The 21,816-nt window shown below is 39.3% G+C and overlaps 1 protein-coding gene across 1 annotated transcript; it reads right to left on the bottom strand.

Moving 5' to 3' along the window:
* Positions 1 to 7,866: 7,866 nt before the first annotated feature.
* On the bottom strand, positions 7,867 to 21,141 carry LOC115217156 (non-symbiotic hemoglobin-like). The gene is made up of 4 exons (XM_029786777.2): positions 20,331 to 21,141; positions 19,866 to 20,128; positions 9,689 to 9,914; positions 7,867 to 8,571 (listed from the first exon to the last, which is right to left on the bottom strand). The coding sequence occupies exons 2-4, from the start codon at positions 20,093 to 20,095 to the stop codon at positions 8,440 to 8,442; spliced, it is 588 nt and encodes a 195-aa protein (XP_029642637.1). The 5' UTR covers positions 20,096 to 20,128; positions 20,331 to 21,141; the 3' UTR covers positions 7,867 to 8,439.
* Between the last annotated feature and the right edge of the window lie 675 nt (positions 21,142 to 21,816).

Genomic DNA, 21,816 nt, shown 5'->3' with positions numbered 1-21,816 from the left:
TGGACAGTTTGACTAGGGTTGGTAAGCTGAGGGGCTGCACCAGACTCCAGTCTGATTTGGTATGGTTTCTATAGTTGGATACCCTTCCTAATGCCAACTTCTCCCCGAGTGTAATGAGTGTGTTTACTTGCCAGCAGCATAGGTACCAGCTGCATGACACCAGTATCCACCACAACTATGATTTCACTTAGCTTGATGGGTCTTCTTCTGAAGCACAGCATATTGCCAAAGATCTTGGTCGTTTGTCTTTGCTTCCATGAGGCCCAATGCTTGAAAGATGTTTTTTACAGCCACTGGCACAGATGTTGGTCATAGGAGTGTCCAACGCACTTTGGGTTCCAAACCATCCACTGTAGAATAAGACCGGCAGTCACAGGGGATCAAATTGCAACACTTACCCATATATATTTCTGAATTTGAGTGCTAGTAGTATTATTGCCTCTGGTATTTCTTTCGTTGGCTATGGACCTGCTGTTGTTGTTGTTGCTGTCGGTGCTGTTATTTCTGGGCATTGGATCAGTAGTTCCACTGGTGCTGGCGTGGCTGTCATCTTCGGCTGTAGTGCTGCGGTCGTAGTTGTCGGTATTGGTGTCTCTGCCGCTTAATGTGTTGCTGCTGCCACCGCCTCCAGAGTTATCATTGTTGTTGCCAATGTTGTTGGATGAGCTGCTGCTGCTATTATTCTTGTTGTGAGAGCCAAATACCGCCACTACCTCACATGTGTCGTATGACCCTTCTCAGCCTCGTTTTGCCCTCCCTCACTGGGTACTCATTGTACTCCCTGTATGAGAAACCAGCCCCTACTCACATTTCAGCGGTGTTCACAAGTATTTTTTTAATGTTGGGTGCACAGCTAAAGGAGACTATTAGGTTGTGCCTATTGAACAAACATCCATCTCTGTGTCTGCACGAAATGCTTGTCTACTAAGCTATGGAATATCCTTCCCACACAAGTTTTAATGTTGTGGGAGAAGTGGGATGATGCAAACCAAACTACCTCCCTTTTGTGAGGCCCAGCATATAGGAGATGTGGTCCTTAGACCCACTGAACACCAGGGTCTCACTGTAATGGAGGGCCGATACGTCAAAAATTTCTTGATTTGAGGATAGGTTCAAGATCCTCTTGCTGACATCCTTCACTAGGCTCCTAAACATGATGGACAAGCTGCATGAAGCTGTGTTGATGTAGGACAGCCTCTGGTCTGATTTGCTGCAGGACCTGTATGAACAGGAGCTCAAGTCTAGTGTGACATCCAGGAAGGTTACAATTGTGAAGTTGGTCTCAGTTGTTATTTTGAGTCCCATGGAGCCTGGGGCACTAGTCAGGTACTTCCTAAGTCTGTCAAGAGTGTGCCCGTTGGCTCCTCTAGAGATGGTCATCGTCTCTGTAGAGACCAAAGAGGACTAAAGGGAACTTCTTCTCTAAGGTTTCCGGGATATAGCCCAATTAGATCACAAATGTCGGCGCTATTGTAGGCTCCTCACCACATCAAAACAGCCATTGGGGTCAGTTTGTTTGACCCAGGTCGAACCTTTATTAAACAGCATCATTTTCCTGGTGTGCATAATGACAGCTATGTCTCTATTGCTAATATCAGTGAAGCCCCTAGCAAAGGAAAGTGCTTTGATCAGTAATCCATTCAATATAGACAGGTAAAGTCAACTATGTAGAATTGGGTGAAACTTGCCCTACTTTTCACCTGTTTTGCATTAAACCATGAAATTACTTCATAGGTATTGTGCCCTAGGGAGAGGTTGGAGGCTCTCCTTATGTCGTCATTGATTTTCCTTACACTTATCTCGGATTTGGCCAGGTGGATCAGGCAGCATTTGGAATTAGAAGCAAAGTTTTGTTTATGGTCCTTGATTGTGATGAAGGCATTCCTCTTATATAATATTTTTACCCTGTCAGTTATACCTAGATTGTTGGCTTATTGGCTTCACTGTTAATGTTGTATGTGTGTGTAAGAGATTGTTTCTAATTTTAACCTGGATTTTCCAACATCTTTTTTTTTTGTTCCAGAGATAGTACAGAAAAATTTACGAGGTCAAATTTAGATAAGTTCCTTTGTTTGAGTAAAATTCTACGGTCATTTTGAGGTTATGATAGATAAAGTATATACATTCCTTTGTTGTTGAACACACTTTGAGTTTATCCCATAGGTATAAGTAGGAACTCTGAGAGAACATCAGCGGTCAGTTTTACATTGCTTCCACACTCTGTATGACTTAACCTTTTTGGCAAGCAGATTTTCCTGCCAGACCTATTCCTAAGGGCGAAGTGCTTAATTTCTATTGTACCACTAATCTCCTGACTACCACTAAACCTTGTATACTGATTCCAAGTACGAGTAAACAATATTTTTCCTTTTTCCATGTTGATTATTACTGTCTCGCAGAGTTTGAACAATTTAATTGTAACTTAACCAGTTACATATGTATGCACACAAGCACACACATATCTAAAAGGAAGATCAAATAAAGACATTTAAAACTAGAGAGAGAAGGAAGAATGTGAGAGGAGCATGGAGAAAGAGATAAAAAAACTGGTGGGGAAAATGGAGTCACATGAAACGATCATACTGCATTACCTCTGGATATCCTTGTTGCTTATTTTGATTATAATCACCCCATTTTGAAATTGTATGGATAATACCATACTAAATTCTGGTACCATATTCATCTGAATCTGAATTTTACTATACATATGCATATATGGATACAGGACGTCACTAACAGTAAACAACGTGAAATACAAAAGCAAATGAGTTCAATACGCAAACAATGAGAGAAACAAATGGAAAACAGGACAAGTAACATAAAGAACGGCCTTTTATCAGTTGTCGGCTGTCTGTCTACTCTTCATTTCAAGCATTCAAAATGAGGAGTAGATAGACAGCTGACAACTGATGAAGGATCGTTCTTTATGTTACTTGTTCTGTTTTCCATTTGTTTCTCTCATTATTTGCTTTTGTATTTCATGTTGTTTACTATTGGTGATGTCCTGTACATATATATTTGTGACCCCCTTTGGTCATGAATGACCATGAGAGTGCACCTAGAAAGTTACCCTCTGAGGCACAAGTCTGAGCAAGGTTGTTTATGGAAGACCAGCAGTCGCCCATGCATACTAGTCTCCCCTCTCCATGCCACCGATGTTATCCAAGGGAAAGGCAAAAGGGCCGATACAGCTTGGCACCAGTGACGTCGCAGCTCATTTATTAACGTGCAAGTGGCTGAGCACTCCACGTAGTTCTAGGGGAGATCCAGCATGACACAGAGTGTGACAAGGCTGGCCCTTTGAAATACAGGTACAACAGAAACAGGAAGAAAGAGTGAGAAAAAGTTGTGGTGAAAGAGTACAGCAGGGTTCACCACCACCCACTGCTGGAACCTCGTGGAACTTTAGGTGTTTTCGCTCAATAAACACTCACAATGCCGAGTCTGGGAATCAAAATCGTGATCCTACAACCGCGAGTCCACTGCCCTAAATACCTAGCCATTGTGCCTCCACTGCATATATATATATATATATATATATACATATATATATATATTTATATATGTGTGTGTGTGTGTGTGTATATTAAAAATTACATATCTTTTATTTTTTTATATTTATATAATTTATATTTAATTCTTATTTAGATTTGCAAATCACATATCGTACTTTTCTTCTTTTTTTTTATGTATGAATGAGCTACTCTGCGTTGGTCACCAGAGTGATATTTGATCACTTTATAGAGTGTTTGAATGTCGGTTTGGTGTCTGGAATAGGATAGCTTACCTTAGGGGCAGGTAGAAGCTCTTTAACCTGAGTTGGTAATCTACCTAGGAGAGGGAGATCTCTGAAATAAAACCCGAGGCCTTGGAAGTTCCTGGTTTTTTCAATTTTCATCTCACACCGGTGAAACTCTTCTTGGGCCAATAGGTGGGGATAATGCAGTGCAAGCTACACCGTCTGAAAATTATTCATCTGCACAAGCACTTCTTGTACACCAAATCTTAGTAAAATCATTGAATTGGTTGGTTGGCAGAAACTTAAAAATGCTCTTGTAACTTACTTTAAAATGTCTCAAACAGATTCAGTCGATGGCTAAAAAGGCTTACGAATGTCAGAGTAATAGGTCTGGCTCAGCAGGTGTCTCAGTGTATCACAGGCTGGGCTTGGTCGTCATCCTGCCACTGTGGTCAAACAATCTATCTTTTGGAGAGGCCTATCTAAGGGTCAGCATAGAAAATCTGGTGTTGGGTTTGCTCTCAAGAATACATTAGTATCCTCCATTGCAGAGCTTCCAAGTAGTGTATCAGAACAAACCATGTCAAATGGTAGGTTTCTTACCGTTGTCAGTATTTGTGCATCAACAATATCCCATGCTAATGAAAATTGTAGGACAGTTTTATGATGATCTAGCACAATTATTGAGGAAAGTACCAATTTCAGACAAGCAGGTCATATTAGGAGATTTCAATGCAAGAGTTGGAAAGGACTGCATTTCATGGCCTGTTTTAGGTTGACATGGGATTGGAAAACATAATAAAAATGGAGTAGCCCTTTTGATGTTTTGTACTGAGAATAATCTGGTTGTCACCAATACTCTGTTTAAGCAGAAAATTAAATATAAAACCATCTAGATGCACCCAAGATCTGAGCACTGGCATCTCATAGACTATATTTTGATCAGAAACGGTGATATGAAAGACGTTTCTAGCATTTGGGCCATGAGAGGAGCAGAGAGCTGGACTGACCATCGTCTAGTGCATGGAAAAATAGATTTTTTGATAATGCCTAAAAGTCAACAGTCTGGTCCTAAGGTACCCAAAAAGTTAAATGTTGCAAACTTTAAATTATCAAGCAACTTGCAAAGATTCCACAACGCTATAGAAAGTATCAATCTTGACCCAAACAATCTATGGGAAGATTTCAAAACAAAAACGTATTTCAGGCTATTAGTTCATCACTGGGATTTAAATCACGTAAGTCCAGTGACTGGTTCTCAGATAGTTCAGCAGGAATTCTTGATCTACTTTTAGAAAAACAAAACTTAGGCAATACACTTCTTTCTCAGTCCTTGAACCCCAACTCAAATGAAGCTTACAGAAAGCTGAAAAGGAAAGTGCAGACTGCTCTAAGGAATGGTGGAATGATAGAGCAAAAGGGGCACAAGAAGCAGCTTATAAAAATGATGCCAAGGGTTTGTACTCTTATGTTAAAGAGGTATACGGCCCCCAAAATCTTCTTCAATAGCTCCAGTGAGAACAGCAAATGGACATTTGCTTCTGACTGACACTGCTTCTATTCATAAGCACTGGGTAGAACATTGCTCTGCACTTTTGAATAGACCATCATCCGCTGACATGAGGGCGATAGAAAAAATCAAACACCTTTCAGTTATAGAAGAGATGGCATTTGAACCAACTCTAAATGAGATTTATTTAGCTGTGAATAAGCTGAATAATAATAAGTCTCCAAGGGCTGATGGAATTGTAGTGACGTCATATTCCAGTGTGCGCACACACAACGTCATTCTTCAGTGTGCGTGTGCGGGGTTGGAACCTTCTGGAAAGGCATAAGGAAGTTCCCTCATGCACATGCGCTACAGACTGAAGAAATTCTATCGCATTCCTTAATAGCGTCGTTGACTTGAGACACGGCGATAGAAGAGAACGGACGTATTTTTAAACGTGTGATCAGCCTATTCTCCTGTCCCAGACGCTTAGGATTTGACCTGTTCCGTTGCTGCTGAATTGTAAGAAACTTACAAACGTTAGAATTCAGCCTTGCTGTGTTAAACTAGGTGGATACCAGTATACCATCGTGTTTCATTGTTGAATAAAGAATCATATATATTTTTAAAATTGCGTTTTGTTACCGACTGGTAGTTTCTAGAAACAAAAAGAAAGGAAATTGCGTTGCACCCAAGTTGCACCCCAAAAGTGTAAAGAAGCAACCAGTTCCCTTTACAGAATCTATGCGGAAGTCTTGAAATATGGGGGTGACAAAATGTTTAAACTCATAAATACATTAATTTGTCACTGTTGGAGAACTGAAAAAGTGCCTCAAGACTGGATTGATGCCATTTTAGTCTCTTTGTATAAATTGGGGCCAAAGGATCTGTGTAGTGATTTTCGTGGGATTTTGCTTTTGTCTATAGTTGGAAAGGTACTTGCCTGCATTTTGTTAGAACATTTAAATACCTTCATAGTTCTAAATATTGTATCTGAGTCTCGGTGTGGTTTATTTCCTCCAGGGGCACAGCTGATTGTATCTTTACTATCAGACAATTACAAGAAAAGTGCATTGAACAGAATCTTGCTCTATTCCATTGCTTTGTTGATTTGAGCAAAGCATTCGATATTGTTAATCGAAATGCTCTGTAGCTAATTCTAAGAAAATAGGTTGCCCATAAAAATTTGTAAATATGATCAGGGATTTGCATCAAGATAGGAAAGTTAGAGTTAACTTTGGTGGTAGGCTCTCTGAATCTTTTGCCATGGAAAATGGAGTGAAGCAAGGAGACCTTGATGCATCCACCCTCTTTGCAATATATTTTGCTGTTGTGTTGTCACATGCTTTTTAAAACTCTGAGGAGGATATTTACATAAAATATCGAACAACAATCTCTTGTATCTGCATTTGACTTACCTTGTGATGATTTTGGCTTGACTACCAACTTGAAAAAACAGTTGTAATGCACCAACTTGCATGTAGTGCTGTTAGTAACCCCCACTAAAATTTTTGTTAAGAGAAAATTACTTGAGGTTGTCGATTCGTTTGTCTGCCTTGGAAACTTGATACAGAAATACACCTTCGAATTCAAAAGACAGTAAAAGCATTTGCTGGCTTTGAGTCACATGTATGGTGCCAGAGACATATAAATAAGAATACAAAGCTGGCTCTTTACAAATCATTTGTCTTACCATCCCTGTTGTATTCTTGTGAAACAAGGACTTGTTATGAAAAGCATTTTAAATTGTTAGAACAATTCCACTAAAAATGCTTTCATTGCATTTTAAACATTAAATGGAGTTCTTTTACTCCAAACACAGATGTCCTTGCATCTGCAGGCATCACCTCAATTAAAGCTATGATTTTGAGGAACCAAATGAGATGGTGTGGCCATATTGTTTGAATGGCGGATGAACGCATGCCGAAACAACTGTTTTATGGTGAGCTTGCAGAGAGGAAATGCTATTGGCGTAAACCTAAAAAAAAAGGTTTAAGGACGGCATAAGGACTACTATGAAGTCGCTTGGAATGGTTCCAGAAGATATAGAAACCCTTGCTTCGGATCGAGGTGGATGGTGAACAAAAGTGTGGAGTGGAGTGAAAGCATTTGAAGAGGCCAGGATAACACAAGTAAGACTCAAAAGACATCTAAGGAAGAATGTAACAATCGAGAAGGTGAATGATAATAACGTTTTTGTATGCACAGTCTGTGACAGACCATGCCTGTCTTTAGCTGGCCTCAAATCTCATTTGCAAACCCATGGAAAGCGAACCTCCACCAACTATTCTGCCTATATGACTGTACACACCTTTGAATGCAGTGTATGCCAGAAGGTTCACAAATCTAACGGAGGCCTCAAAAGACATTTTAAGATCCACAAAGATCAGAACTTATCTGCAGCTCTTGGTGGTCCAAATCGGATATGCAATCTATGTGGGTGTCTTTTCAGAACATTGTCTGGTTTAAAAAGCCACATCAAATGCCATGATAGTGCAAAGGAGTAGGTACAGGATGTGGTCAAACTTTGCATAAGGAGTAAACAACCACCATATATATATATATATAGAGAGAGAGAGAGAGAGAGAGAGGGGGGGGGGAAGAGACCAAGTTACAGAGAAGAAAGAAAAGAGGCAGATTAAGATGTGGGTAATGAAAACTGTAACGGGAGTATTTATTCTTGAGAAACATTCTTGTCACTCATTGTTGTTGATGCTGTTGCTCTTGTTAGAGAAACATGGATGATTATGAATATGAATTTTGTTGATCGCTCCCATCTATGATGATAATGATTGTTGTTGATGTTGAGCTGCAAATCCACTCTTATTGAGAAAACATGTGATCCATGTCATTCAGTCACAGTCATGTCTTTGTTAGGCTTATCTAGCATTATATTAACTAATGTGTTCTTTCTGTATTTAAAGCTATGAGACGTGGCATGAAGGAGATTTGCTTACTGTTTCTATCAAGATAGGTTGCAACATAGAAGCTTCCTTCGTCGTTTCATGATGATGTTGCCAAAGATGACAATTATTTATGATAAAAATAACAAAAAATAGAAATGAAAAGAGAATTCTTGTTCCATTCTATTTTTTAGCATTTGGCAAATTTCAGATATTCATTGGTTGTTTCGGTGGGTGGACATCAACCGACAATCACAACTCGACCACGAATCAAAAATAAACCAGTTTTGGTTGGTTGAAAATGATTTTTAAAACGCCATAGCAGCTTTCATGATATGTGTAATTAACTTAAAGAGATCTGACCAAGCTTCTTCAACTTCCAGGGACCAGTGGTCACCAACTTCAGGTTTGATAGCCAGAATGAACTGAGGACCAATTAACTGTAACAGAAACAACAAATCTAGAATTAGGTGAAGTTGTTGAAAATAATCATTGAAAAAGGATGTGTTAATTCGCGCACAAAAAAATATTAATATGCCCATGCCCTTTTGAGTGGGATGGGCTACTTGAAGAAGATTCTAACTTGGCCCCATATGCAAGGTCATGCGCTATTTATCTTGATATGAGATCACCATGTCATGCACATAAGGCTGTGATGCATGTACCTGGTGTACCCTTATCAGAAGGGTTGTCATGATGGGTATACTGGGCTACATATATTTGTGCCCCAGTATCACTTTGATGGCATGCACTGCACTCTCACTCAATAATAATAATCTTTTCTATATTTTTCTCGTACATTATCTTTCAAAATTTTGTCAAATGGTAAAAGTATTTGCAACAAATATTTTGATGACGTAGAATACAAATATGATATTTGCAGTAAGTTTGTAATTTCCAGCATTATCATACGATCAAGCATAACGTCCATACACACACAGAAATAAAAACAAAAGCAGATACACGAGCAAAGTTTTTTTTTTAATATTAACATGCACATGCACAGTGGCTGTGTGGTAAGTAGCTTGCTTACCAATCACACGGTTCCGGGTTCATTCCCACTGCGTGGCACCTTGGGCAAGTGTCTTCTACTATAGCCTTGTGAGTGGATTTGGTAGACTGAAACTGAAAGAAGCCCATCGTATATATATATATATATATATATGTGTGTGTGTGTGTATATATATATATATATATATGTGTGTGTGTGTGTGTGTGTGTATATATATATATATATATATGTGTGTGTGTGTGTGTGTGTGTGTATATATATATATATATATATATATATTACCCAAAAGCCTGAGTAATGATAAAAATGTATGTCTGCATTTCTGTAAAAAGGTGCTAAAGGAGAAAAAGAGCCAACCACTTGAATTAATGAGTGTTCTGTCAACCTTCAGTTGAAGTCCAATTTCTCATTATTACGAGTATATGTGGAGTGGGTTGATGACGTCAGAGTTTTTGGTGGTGGTGTCTAGACCCGATGGATTAAGAGACTGACCAACAAAACAGCAAAACAACACAACAACAGCAAACAACAACAAACATACTTACATCAATGTAATCCACTTTAGCATTGTACATGACATGTCGGGCGCCAAGATTCTTGAGCATATCTTCGAGTCTCCTTGGTTCATTTATACGGGCAAGACATTTCTCAACTGTCCCCATTACCCGAAGAGCATGAGAGATTAAACGTGAGTTCTGCTTCATATCTTCTGCTGCCAGACCACGAAATGGCATGAACACATCTTGAACGTCTGGATGGGTCTCAAAAAGACTGAAAAAAGATATCATCATCATCATCATCATCAACAACAACAACAACAGCAACAGCAGCAGCAGCAGCAGCAGCAGTAGTAGTAGTAGTAATACTGATGATCTTTTATCTTTTACTTGTTTCGGTTATTAGACTGCGGTCATACTGGGGCACCGCTTTGAAGAGTCAAACGACAAGACCCAGTACTTATTTTTAAAGCCTAGTATTTATTCTATCGGTCTCTCTTGCCGAAGCACTAAGTTACAGGGTCATAAACACGCAAACACTGGGTTATCAAGCGGTGGTGGTGGGGAACCACAATGATACACACAGATATATGTGTGTGTGTGTATGTGTGTGTGTATATATATATGTATATATATATATATATATACTTGCAGTTTCCATCAACAAAATCCACTCACAAGGCTTGGTCTAAGCTATAATAGAAGACACTTGTCCAAGGTGACATGCAGAAACACTGAACTGGGAACTGTGTGGCTGGGAAGCATACTCTTTACCACAGAGCCACGCCTCCGCCTTTGGTGATGATGATGATGATGATTTGCTTAATAACCATTAAGAGTTGACAAAAATCATTGGGGGCAGCTGCAGGTGATATAGGGCTAAATAACATAAACAGAAAAGGACAAAGGCAAAGAAGCCAAAAAATCTCAAACTAGGAATAATTCCTGAAAAAGTTGGAGAACTCTGAGGGCTACTCATAAAACCCCCTGAAAACCACGGTCACGCTGACGATGATGATAAGTGCCTTCTGCCAGTTATCTTCCTCCAATCTATAGGCACATGTTCACTTGGATCTTGCTCACCACTCTCAACTTCTTTTCAAGAAATTTTCCGAAAGATAGTACTTCTCTCCCCAGCCTCATTTTTCTTTACAAGTAAAATTTGAAAAGGTTGGTGAGGTTTGGCCACAAACAAAGGTGTCTGCCTTCAGTCCTTTCAATCTCGTCTACCACACAACCTCTTTTGCTAAAATCATCAGACATAAAGATTACCTGCCCTTCTTTGCCAAAGGAAGGTAAAATGAAGATGATCTTCATGCTGCACTCAGCTAACAGCCAGATCCATCCGACACATAACAACAGATATTCACCATAACCCCACAAGTGTGATTTGGTGCTTGCGTGTTGATGTATGGGATTCATTAAAATTTAGTTGCTTGTGTCTATGGCTGTGCAATTATTTATTTCTGTTTTTGATCATATCGGTGTGGTATTCTGGCAGTTGGTGTGTGTGTATATGTGTGAGTGTGTGTGTGTGCGTGCACGCATGTGAATTAGGTTGTGTTTGTGTTTGTAATGTTGGTGATGCTTGTGATGGTGGTGGTGAGGTGGTGACGAAGATGTTGCTGATAGTGTTGCTACTTTGTTGAAGGTGGTATTGGTGTATCGTTGTTTAAACGCAGCTCTCGTCTTCCCTCAAACCTCCCAACCATTTTGTTGGTACAATGTTTGCTTTCCTTCAGTTAGTCGCTTTTTATATCATTCAGAGTCGCACATCACTTTCGGCACAAAATATGTCCGAGTGGTCCAAATCAATAAAAGACATACCTTAGCAGGGGTGAGGGACAGTATCATTGTTGTTTTGGAGCTTTCTGTTGCCTTGGGGTCGGTGCTTCTTTTGTTAATATTTTATTCACAGTTGATGGTGTTTTTACAGTTGTTGTTTCCAGTTTTACAAATGGCACTGCAGGCTACTGTTGCTGCTGTTGTAGTTGTTATTGTTATGATGTGTGTTGGCAGTAATGGAGACCTTCTTTCAGTTGCCACTTTATGTTGTTATTGTTGGGACAGAAGGCCCTGAGAGGACCGATGTACTTGCATTTGTGACATTTGGACTTCTACTCTCCCAGGATGTCTCTTTGATCGGGGACCGTGTCTAGTGTCTCAAGAATTTCCAACCCAATTTTCCTTTCAGAATCTTCATTTCTAGCAGCTTCTAGAGCCCCCTGACATTACATATTTCACTCCCATCCCCAGAAGCATAGTTTTAGTGGAAGGTTAGTGGGGTTTTTTTCTTTTTTTATCCTGGTCACTTTTAGTCCCAGATAAATTGGTATTAGTGTAAATTTGTCACTTCTATGTGGAACTGTTGAGTGCTTGCTTCTGGAATAGAGTCTTCGACTGAACATTCACTTGCTTACAATAATATTGGCTGGAATATGTAACAAAATCTGTTTTGCCAAATGTGTTTCAAGCACAGTTTGGCTTGCTCTAAGGAGGCCTGTTCCTGTGTACGTTGCTTCAACGATGTACAGATGTGCATCATCATTCTTCTGTGCTTTTGCTCTCCTCTGACTCGGTTGATGTGCTGTTGGGATTCTTTCAAGTACTTATGCTTTTTGTCCAATATGACTACTGAAAAGATTTTGTAATTCTAACTCCTGAGCAGCCCTTTTCCATGCTTCTACTACTGCTACTTCTGTTGCTGCTGTCATTTGTGAGAGTTGCTTAAGTCCTGCTGTTACAGTTGTTTGTTTGCTGCCACAGGGGGCGATAGTGTTGGCAATGGACTCCTTTCTCCCACTAGGGATTTTGTGGCTGGCGGCAATGGTTTTACTGCAACTACTTGCTACTCTGACATATTGTCATTGTTACTGCAGCTATTGCTGTTGTTGTTACTGATGCTGATGCTACAGTTGCTGGCCATTACTTCATATATATCTGATATATATTGTTATTGTTGTTGGCATCCTTTTTGTCTCAGGAGAAAATGGAGTTGCACATAAAATAGCTAGTCCGACTTTTACATTTCATGTCCTAATACATCTCCTGCTGTGGCTGTGTAGTCCTATCCTGGACAAACACTCCCTCTGGCAGGCGACGCAGATGTAACAAAGACTTTTCCTGGCTGGTTGTAGTGTCATAGTTTCTTGTTGACATCTTTTCTTGTCTTTCCATTTCTCCTCTCTCCCTCTGTCACACCTTTGTGTTCCCTCTTCTATGGTGCGTCGCCAATCTCCACGGTTTCTGGCAACTGCTTCCCAGTTGGTAATATTGATGTTTGCAGGCCTTCATGTCTCTTTTGCAGATATCCTTGTACCATAAGAACAGTCTTCCAACAGACCTAGTGCCCCTAGCAAACTCTCCGTAGAGTATGTCCTTGGGGATTCTGCCATCTTCCATACGGCTAACATGTCCAAGCCATCTCATACGTCTTTGTGTGAGGAGTGCAAACATGCTTGGTATTCCTGCTTGCTTGAGGACATCTTTGTTGGGGACATGATTCTGCCATTTGACACAAAGGATTTTCCGGAGACAGTGCAGGTGAAAGATGTTTAGGCAACGCTCTTGGCGTGTGTATGGTGTTCAGGTCTCACTTCCATACAGTACAGTGCTAAGTACACATGCCTGGTAAATCTTCACTTTTGTAGTCTTGGTCAGCTTATTGTTGTCCCATGCCCATTTGGAGAGTTGGGTCATCACAGCAGCTGCCTTGCCAATGCATATATTGAGCTCGGCATCAAGGGATAGGTTGTAGGTGATGGTAGAGCCAAGGTAGGTAAACTTCTCTACCTCCTGTAGTCTGTGGTTTCCAATAAGTATGTCTGGGATGTCTGATGTAGCCTGACTCATGATGTTGGTCTTCTTGAGGCTGATAAATAAGCCAAAATCACCACATGCTTGCTCAAAACAGTTGATGAGCCTTTGCAGGGCTTCTTCTAAGTGTGATACCAGAGTTGCATCATCAGCAAATAGCATCTCCTTGATCAGGACACTTCTGATTAAGGTCTTGGCATGCAGATGCATGAGATTGAAGTTTCCTGTCACTTCTACTGTGCAGAAACACTCCATCATCTGATGTCTCAAAGGCATGTGACAGCAGCAGCAGCAAGAAGAAGATGCCAAATAATGTAGGAGCAAGGACACAGCCTTCCTTTACCCCATTCTTTATTTGGAAGGTGGCTGATGTTGAACCATTGTGCTGTATGGTGCCTTGCATATCATCATGGAAAGAATCGATGATCCTCAGCAACTGTAGTGAACATCTGATTTTTGAAGCAAGATAAAGAGGCCTTTTCTACTGACCAAGTCAAAGGCCTTTGTCAGATCAATGAAGGCCATATATAATGGCATTTTCTGCTCTCTGGACTTCTCCTAAAGTTGGCGTATGGAAAGTATCTTCTAAAGCCACACTACGATTCTGGATAAATTCGAGAAGCAAGCAGTTGTAGCCTGGGCAGGATTATGTAGGCAAAGGTCTTTTCAACAGTGCTGAGAAGAGATTCCACGGTAATTGTTGCAATCACCACGGTCACCTTTATTTTTGTAAAGCGTGATGATGTTAACATCCTGCATATCCTGAGGGACTGTACCCTCTTCCCAGCACTGACACAGAACCTCATGAAGGTGCCAAAGCAGGGTGGTGTTTTTACTGGCTTTGATGATCTCTTAGGGGATACCATCTTTTACCGGTGCCTTTGGTGAGCTCTGCTATGGATGGCAAATTGTCAAGTTCGCACATGGCCGGCAAGATCTTGACACTCTTGATTGCAGCTTCAGTGACCGTGGTCTCCTGTGAGTAGAGATCCTGGTAGTACTCCACCCATCTATCCATTTGCTTGCTTTGGTCTTTGATGAGATCTCCAGTAATTGATTTTAGAGAAGCTGACTTGGTTGCAGATGGACTGAAGGCCTTCTTCAAACCAGCATACATCCCACAGGTGTTGCCACTGTCAGCAGCTGACTGGATACTCTGCAAATTTCCTGCCAACACCTATTTGCACAGCGTCTGGCAGTCAGTTGGGTTTTACTTCTTGCTTTTCTAAGTTCTTTGAGTGTTTTTGTAGAAGAATCACTCTTGTATTGCATCAGAGCTGCACACTTTGCTTCAATAACTGGTTCCAACCCTGTGAGTCCAACTCTGAACCAATCTGGGTTATACTTTTCACTCATGCCAAAAGTATCTATTGATGTGGTATACAAAGCTTCCAGGATATAATTCCACCTACTTTCAACAGAGGAGGATGGGCAGCTACTGAGGGCAGCCTTAATAGAAACAGCAAAACGTTGCTGGCCATTACTACATATGTATCCAATATAGCGGATATATAATTGTTAAAGAGGACAACAAACATTAAGGCAAGGCAAACATTTCAAGTCATATACATTATTATCATTGGGAAAAAAATTCAGTCTTATGACTGTTTCTGAGATATCCCAGAGTATGGGATATTCTGTTGTTGGAAACAAATAGGGAAAATGAGAGGTTATAGATTAATGAAACAGCATAGAGGACATGCATACAGGAATAAAGCATCACTGTTATAATTATTATTAGTATCATTACTAGTAGTAGTAGTACTAATAATAGTAGTAGCAGCAGCAGCAGTAGTAGCAATAGTAGTAGTAGTAGCCCTCAAAATAGGAAACAGAGTGAAGCAAAGAGACCTTGATGCATCCACCCTCTTTGCAATATATTTTGCTGTTGTGTTGTCACATGCTTTTTAAAACTCTGAGGAGGATATTTACATAAAATATCGAACAACAATCTCTTGTATCTGCATTTGACTTACCTTGTGATGATTTTGGCTTGACTACCAACTTGAAAAAACAGTTGTAATGCACCAACTTGCATGTAGTGCTGTTAGTAACCCCCACTAAAATTTTTGTTAAGAGAAAATTACTTGAGGTTGTCGATTCGTTTGTCTGCCTTGGAAACTTGATACAGAAATACACCTTCGAATTCAAAAGACAGTAAAAGCATTTGCTGGCTTTGAGTCACATGTATGGTGCCAGAGACATATAAATAAGAATACAAAGCTGGCTCTTTACAAATCATTTGTCTTACCATCCCTGTTGTATTCTTGTGAAACAAGGACTTGTTATGAAAAGCATTTTAAATTGTTAGAACAATTCCACTAAAAATGCTTTCATTGCATTTTAAACATTAAATGGAGTTCTTTTACTCCAAACACAGATGTCCTTGCATCTGCAGGCATCACCTCAATTAAAGCTATGATTTTGAGGAACCAAATGAGATGGTGTGGCCATATTGTTTGAATGGCGGATGAACGCATGCCGAAACAACTGTTTTATGGTGAGCTTGCAGAGAGGAAATGCTATTGGCGTAAACCTAAAAAAAAAGGTTTAAGGACGGCATAAGGACTACTATGAAGTCGCTTGGAATGGTTCCAGAAGATATAGAAACCCTTGCTTCGGATCGAGGTGGATGGTGAACAAAAGTGTGGAGTGGAGTGAAAGCATTTGAAGAGGCCAGGATAACACAAGTAAGACTCAAAAGACATCTAAGGAAGAATGTAACAATCGAGAAGGTGAATGATAATAACGTTTTTGTATGCACAGTCTGTGACAGACCATGCCTGTCTTTAGCTGGCCTCAAATCTCATTTGCAAACCCATGGAAAGCGAACCTCCACCAACTATTCTGCCTATATGACTGTACACACCTTTGAATGCAGTGTATGCCAGAAGGTTCACAAATCTAACGGAGGCCTCAAAAGACATTTTAAGATCCACAAAGATCAGAACTTATCTGCAGCTCTTGGTGGTCCAAATCGGATATGCAATCTATGTGGGTGTCTTTTCAGAACATTGTCTGGTTTAAAAAGCCACATCAGATACAATGATGGCGTTAAGGTGTAGGTACAGGAAGTGGTCAAACTTTGCATAAGGAGTAAACAACCACCATACATACATACATACATACATACACACACACACACACACACACACACGCACACACACACACGCACACACACACACATACATACATATTTCGTTTTTGGATTTGGTTTGCAAAATTCTTTATGTGAGTTCATGTGTTGAAGCTTATTCTGTTGTGTCTGAGGTGAGTCATTTTCTTACAATTTTACACACTCACTACTATTGAAAATGCTGCAAGACGCAACAAAAATTTTAGAAAATAAGAATAAGAAATAAGTGGAAATTTTACTTTCAATTCTAATCCTAATCAATAATAATATTCTTATGTGTCCATAGCTAACACTGGGTACATCTTATAGATTTTCTACCTACGCCTCTACTACAGACCGAGCATGGCCATCTACCTGAAGGGATTTGTGGTTTGCCTGCCTTCCTACTTATTAGGACTTTGGTTTTAGCTAGGTTGACTCTAAGGCTCTTCGATTCTAATCCTTGCTTCCACACCTGAAGCTTCTCCTTGAGTTCTGATAGTGACTCAGCAATTAGAGTAAGGGCATCAGCATAGAGAAGCTCCCAGGGGCATCCTGTCTTGAATTCCTGTGTTATTGCCTGGAGAACTATGATGAATAAGAGGGGGCTGAGGACTGATCTTTGGTGGACCCCTACCCCTACTCAGAATTCTTCATTGTACTCGTTGTTAACCCTCACCTTACTGACATATATATATATATATGCTGATATGAGTACAGGTTATCACAAATTGTAAACAACATGAAGAATGAAAACAAATGAGTTGAATATGCAAACAACAAGAGAAACAAATGGAAAACATGACAAGTAACATAAAGAACGACCCTTCATCAGCTGTTGGATGTCCATCTTTTCCTCATTTCAAGCCTATATATTATATAAAATCTATTCTGTCTGTCTATTTGTGTGTCTTCTTGGATACTCCATCCGATTGTGCTCAAATTTGATATGTAGATATCGACGGTATTATGGTGTGTATAAGTCTTGAAAAAATTACAAAAATTGATTCTAGGTGAGAATGCGATTGATAAAGCCGTGGGAATGTGCATTTGTATGTGCAAGTACATCAGCTGTTGTGATTGATACTATGCGTACACGAGAAAAATGCATGTGCAGTTTGCGCAAAAAAAATCATCATGCTTGTCCCTCTAGATTTACCTCCACCTAACCCATTTTCATGCATCATTTTTGTCCAGCTTTTCTTCTGTCAACCTGTACATAACTGCACCTTCCACTTTTTGTTGTTTTTGTACTGTTTAAAGGCATGTTTCTTTCCTGCCAAGCTTACTGGTGTCTCAAATTTAGGTTACATCAGTGTTTCTCAAAGGAGAGGCCTATAGGACGGTCAGACAAATTGTTTTAAGGAAATTTGGTTTAAATGTTTGACAACTCTGCACCGTCCATTGGACAGGGGTCATTTTGCTCGTATATATATATATATATATATATATATGTATATATATATACAACAGGCTTCTTTCAGTTTCTGTCTACCAAATCCACTCACAAGGCTTTGGTCGGCTCAAAGCTATAGTAGAAAACTCTTGCCCAGGTTGCCACACTGCGTGACTGAACCTGGAACTGTGTGGCTGGTAAGCAAGCTACTTATCACACATCCACTCCTGCGTGTATATATATATGTAAGAGTAAATATTTATATACCAATACCCATAATCACAAAAGATTAGGTACAGATATATACATATGTGCACTTACATAGATGCATACATGCACGCATAAATGTGTATATATTTACATACCATCAAAGATAGACATCTACCATGAGATGTGCTATATATATATATAGCACATCTCATGGTACATATATATATGTAATGAACACTCAAGTGAAATTCCTCTCTCCCCTTTATTATATACACATGCATTCAAACATAGCAGGTAACAGCTAGCCTTTGGCCTCTACTTGGATCCCGTTGTGTCCACTACTCTGATTGGTTGGTATTGGTGCAATTTGTCTCTTACTTTGTTGTATCAATTTGCAGCGTATAATCAATCAGAGCTTCTAAATAAAATCACGGGAGAAAGTCTGTTCTCAATTCAGTTTTGAGCCTATAGCTCCTTATAAAAACCCTGATATTCCTCATCTCAACGATTTGGTTCCAGACCTTTTGAGGTCTAGCCACTGACCACACAAGATACAGCCAGTTCCAGTGACAGTAGCCATGTTGAGACTTACCAACTTCGTCCAACACCATTATGGTGATCTCTTTCTTCGTCGCCACCATCATATTCTTAACTTCGTCAACATTATCTCTACATACACAGCTCACAAGCAACTCATCCTGGTTCCAACACCTCACTGTTCATGAATTACTTCACCTTGGATCAACAGCAGATATACAACTTGCAAAAACTCCTGTACCAAGTGACCAAGGCAGCATTACAGCCACAACTTCACATACAACATGTACAGCAACCAACTCATTCTTCTAACTTTTTGACTCCTTCACTCTCTCCTTCATTGCTATTCCTATATGTACTTAACATACATGCATACATCCATGCCTATATACACATACATTTTGTTCTCATGACAGCCTGTCTATTATTCTATATACATGACGTACACACACACACACACACACATGTTAACATATCCATAAATCTTCTCTTAAACATTCTACTCCGTTCTGTTTTCTCTTTTTCCCTCTGGCACATATATGTAATATTTATATTTATTGTAAGGGCTGTGTGATGTACCTGAGACTAATTCTCATTACCTTGTATTGCATGGTCTTTACATATATATATATAAAACGATGATGATGTTATTGCCTTCACTGCTATACCTGTGCATATTTCACATACCAACAGATACATATATAGCACGCGGAATAGAACCAGCGAGGGGGTGATAACTCGATCTATGAGAAATAGCAACATAATTTTCTAAAGGAGTTCAAAATTGGCTTCAATAGAGAGAAAAAAGGCAGTGTGAGTTATGGATGAAGTCATCTAAATAACAATAATGAAAGGTGACACACATTTCCACCCATATGCCTATCCATTTAGAAGTACATATATATCTCATAAATATATTCACACACATATCAGCTACACACTGGCATACATACAGTTTATGCAAAGATGCAGACACATATACATTATAGGTAAATAAGGGGCTATCAACCTTTTCTGATAGAAAATCTGATATCAGGTAACTGAGCATATGACAAAATAAAAATGTGTGTGCGTGTGCATGTGTGTACATGTATATATGTATGTATATGACATACACACATAATATAGAATATATACAGTTTATAACTTACTTCATGAACATCACAACACCAACTCTGGTCATGTTGCACTGGACTATTTTCCATGTTTCTAGAACGAGTTCCTTTTGTTTGTCAGTAATGTAATTTGCCACATTATTGCTCTCAGACAAGCCATAACTGGCCTCACTAATAACAACTGAGTGACTTGGTTCAGATGGTTGCACTTTGCTTGACACTTTTCTCTGTTTCAACTTCCGATTCTTTGAATAATCGCTGCCCATATTGATGGGAGTCCATTCCTCGGTACAAACTGGTACAAAATAATTTAAAATGTTGGAGTTATCCCTATAAAATATTCTCTGGGAATAATAAAATAATAAGAGTGAAAATTCAGTGTTTGAAATTAATGATAAATAAAATTTTAAAGACTGTGTATAAATATTTGCTTATTTGTAGGGTGATATGAGGCATAACTGAATGTGAACACCTGAAGTAGATTGTATAAAAGACACTTCACTAATAAGTTGTGTTGTGATCATTATTGTTTTGATATTCCAATAGGAATGGTGTTAAATATTAACTCAACACAAATATAAATATTCTTTCCATCCAATGTAGAATTCCTTACATTTATTCCAACAACCCTATACCTTTGGAACACTTGGATTCTTACTACATTATATACTGAGCCATGCCTTGGTAGATTTGTTCACTCTACTTACATGATACATGTGTAAAAACATGGAATCTGTGACAGTCACCCGAAAGTGAAAGTAAGACTGTCTAAATATAACTACTCCTCTTTTAATGTTATTAGTACAGTTGTTGTTGCTGTTGTTGTTCTTATTGCTTATATTGTTGCGGTTGTATTAGTTGGCCATCCATAATTCTATTATTATTTCTACTGTTTTCATTATCAGTGGTTTTCTTATTGTTGTTTTGCTGTTGCTGTTGTTGTTGTTATTGCTGCTTTGTTAATGTGCTTGTTCTTGCTGTTACTCTGGTTATTGTGGCTTTGGCTGCTGTGGTTGTTGCTATTGTCGTAATTCTGCTGTTGCCATTGTTGTTGTTGTTACTATTCTTGCAATGTTAAAGCCTCAATTCTTACGGCTTTTTGATCACGAAGCATCCTTGCTGGCATTGTTGTTGGATTTTGTTTTATTTTCATTTTTTGTTTTGTTGCATTTATTATTGTTGTTGTTGTTGTTCTCCTCTTCCTGCTGTTGCTGTTGTTACTCTTAATCCAGGCAATGTTGTCGTTGGTGGTGTTTTAAATCTAGAGAGTTTGTTGTTACTGCTACTGCTGCTGTTGTTGCCACTGTCAGTGTTGCTGCCACTGCTGTTGGTGCTGTTGTTGCTGCTTGTTCAACTGAAGCTGCTATTGCTCTTCATAGTGCTGCTGCATCTGCTGCTGCTGCTCATTGTTTCTGTTGTTAATGCTGCTGCTGTCATTATTGATAACTTTATAATGGCAACATAATATATATATAAAGCAGCCCTTTTTAGGATGGCACTGCTTTCCTCTTCATGGGGAGGGGGTCTATAAAAAATGACCTAAACATTGCTTACTTGCTCTTGTCTCTGTCATCAGGTGCAGATGTCTGGGCATCCAATATTGCACCCAAATCAAAAGTAGAAAGAAAATACATGGAACAAATATGTTCATTGTGTCTTGGAATGTGAGAACACTCCAAGATAACAAAAAGAACCCTGAATGAAGAACCACTATCATAGCACATGTGTTGAAGCATCATAAAATTGGTATTGCAGCTCTTTCCAAAACCAGGTTTGCTGATACGGGACAGTTAGAGGAAGTTGAAGGTGGGTACACTTTCTATTGGATAGGAAAAGCAAGATCTGAGAAACGTGAATCTGGTGTTGGTTTTGCCATCAGAAGTGATATTGCCAAAAATCTTGACTCTCTGCCTGTTGGTATAAATGACAGACTTATGTCCTTGCGTGTTGCGGTAGGAAAAGACAAATATGCCACATTTTTTAGTTG

Source organism: Octopus sinensis, linkage group LG11, assembly GCF_006345805.1.
Source record: "Octopus sinensis linkage group LG11, ASM634580v1, whole genome shotgun sequence".
NCBI lineage: Eukaryota > Metazoa > Mollusca > Cephalopoda > Octopoda > Octopodidae > Octopus > Octopus sinensis.
This window is presented reverse-complemented; position numbering and strand designations above follow the sequence as displayed.

Bases quoted from the DNA above. Each gene is read 5' to 3' on its own strand.
- LOC115217156 (XM_029786777.2), bottom strand. From the start codon at position 20,095: ATGGGCAGCGATTATTCAAAGAATCGGAAGTTGAAACAGAGAAAAGTG. The intron at 9,915-19,865 runs GTAAGTTATAAA...ATCTTTTTTCAG, and splicing joins GGTGTTGTGATGTTCATGAA to TCTTTTTGAGACCCATCCAG. The intron at 8,572-9,688 runs GTAAGTATGTTT...TTTCTGTTACAG, and splicing joins CTAAAGTGGATTACATTGAT to TTAATTGGTCCTCAGTTCAT.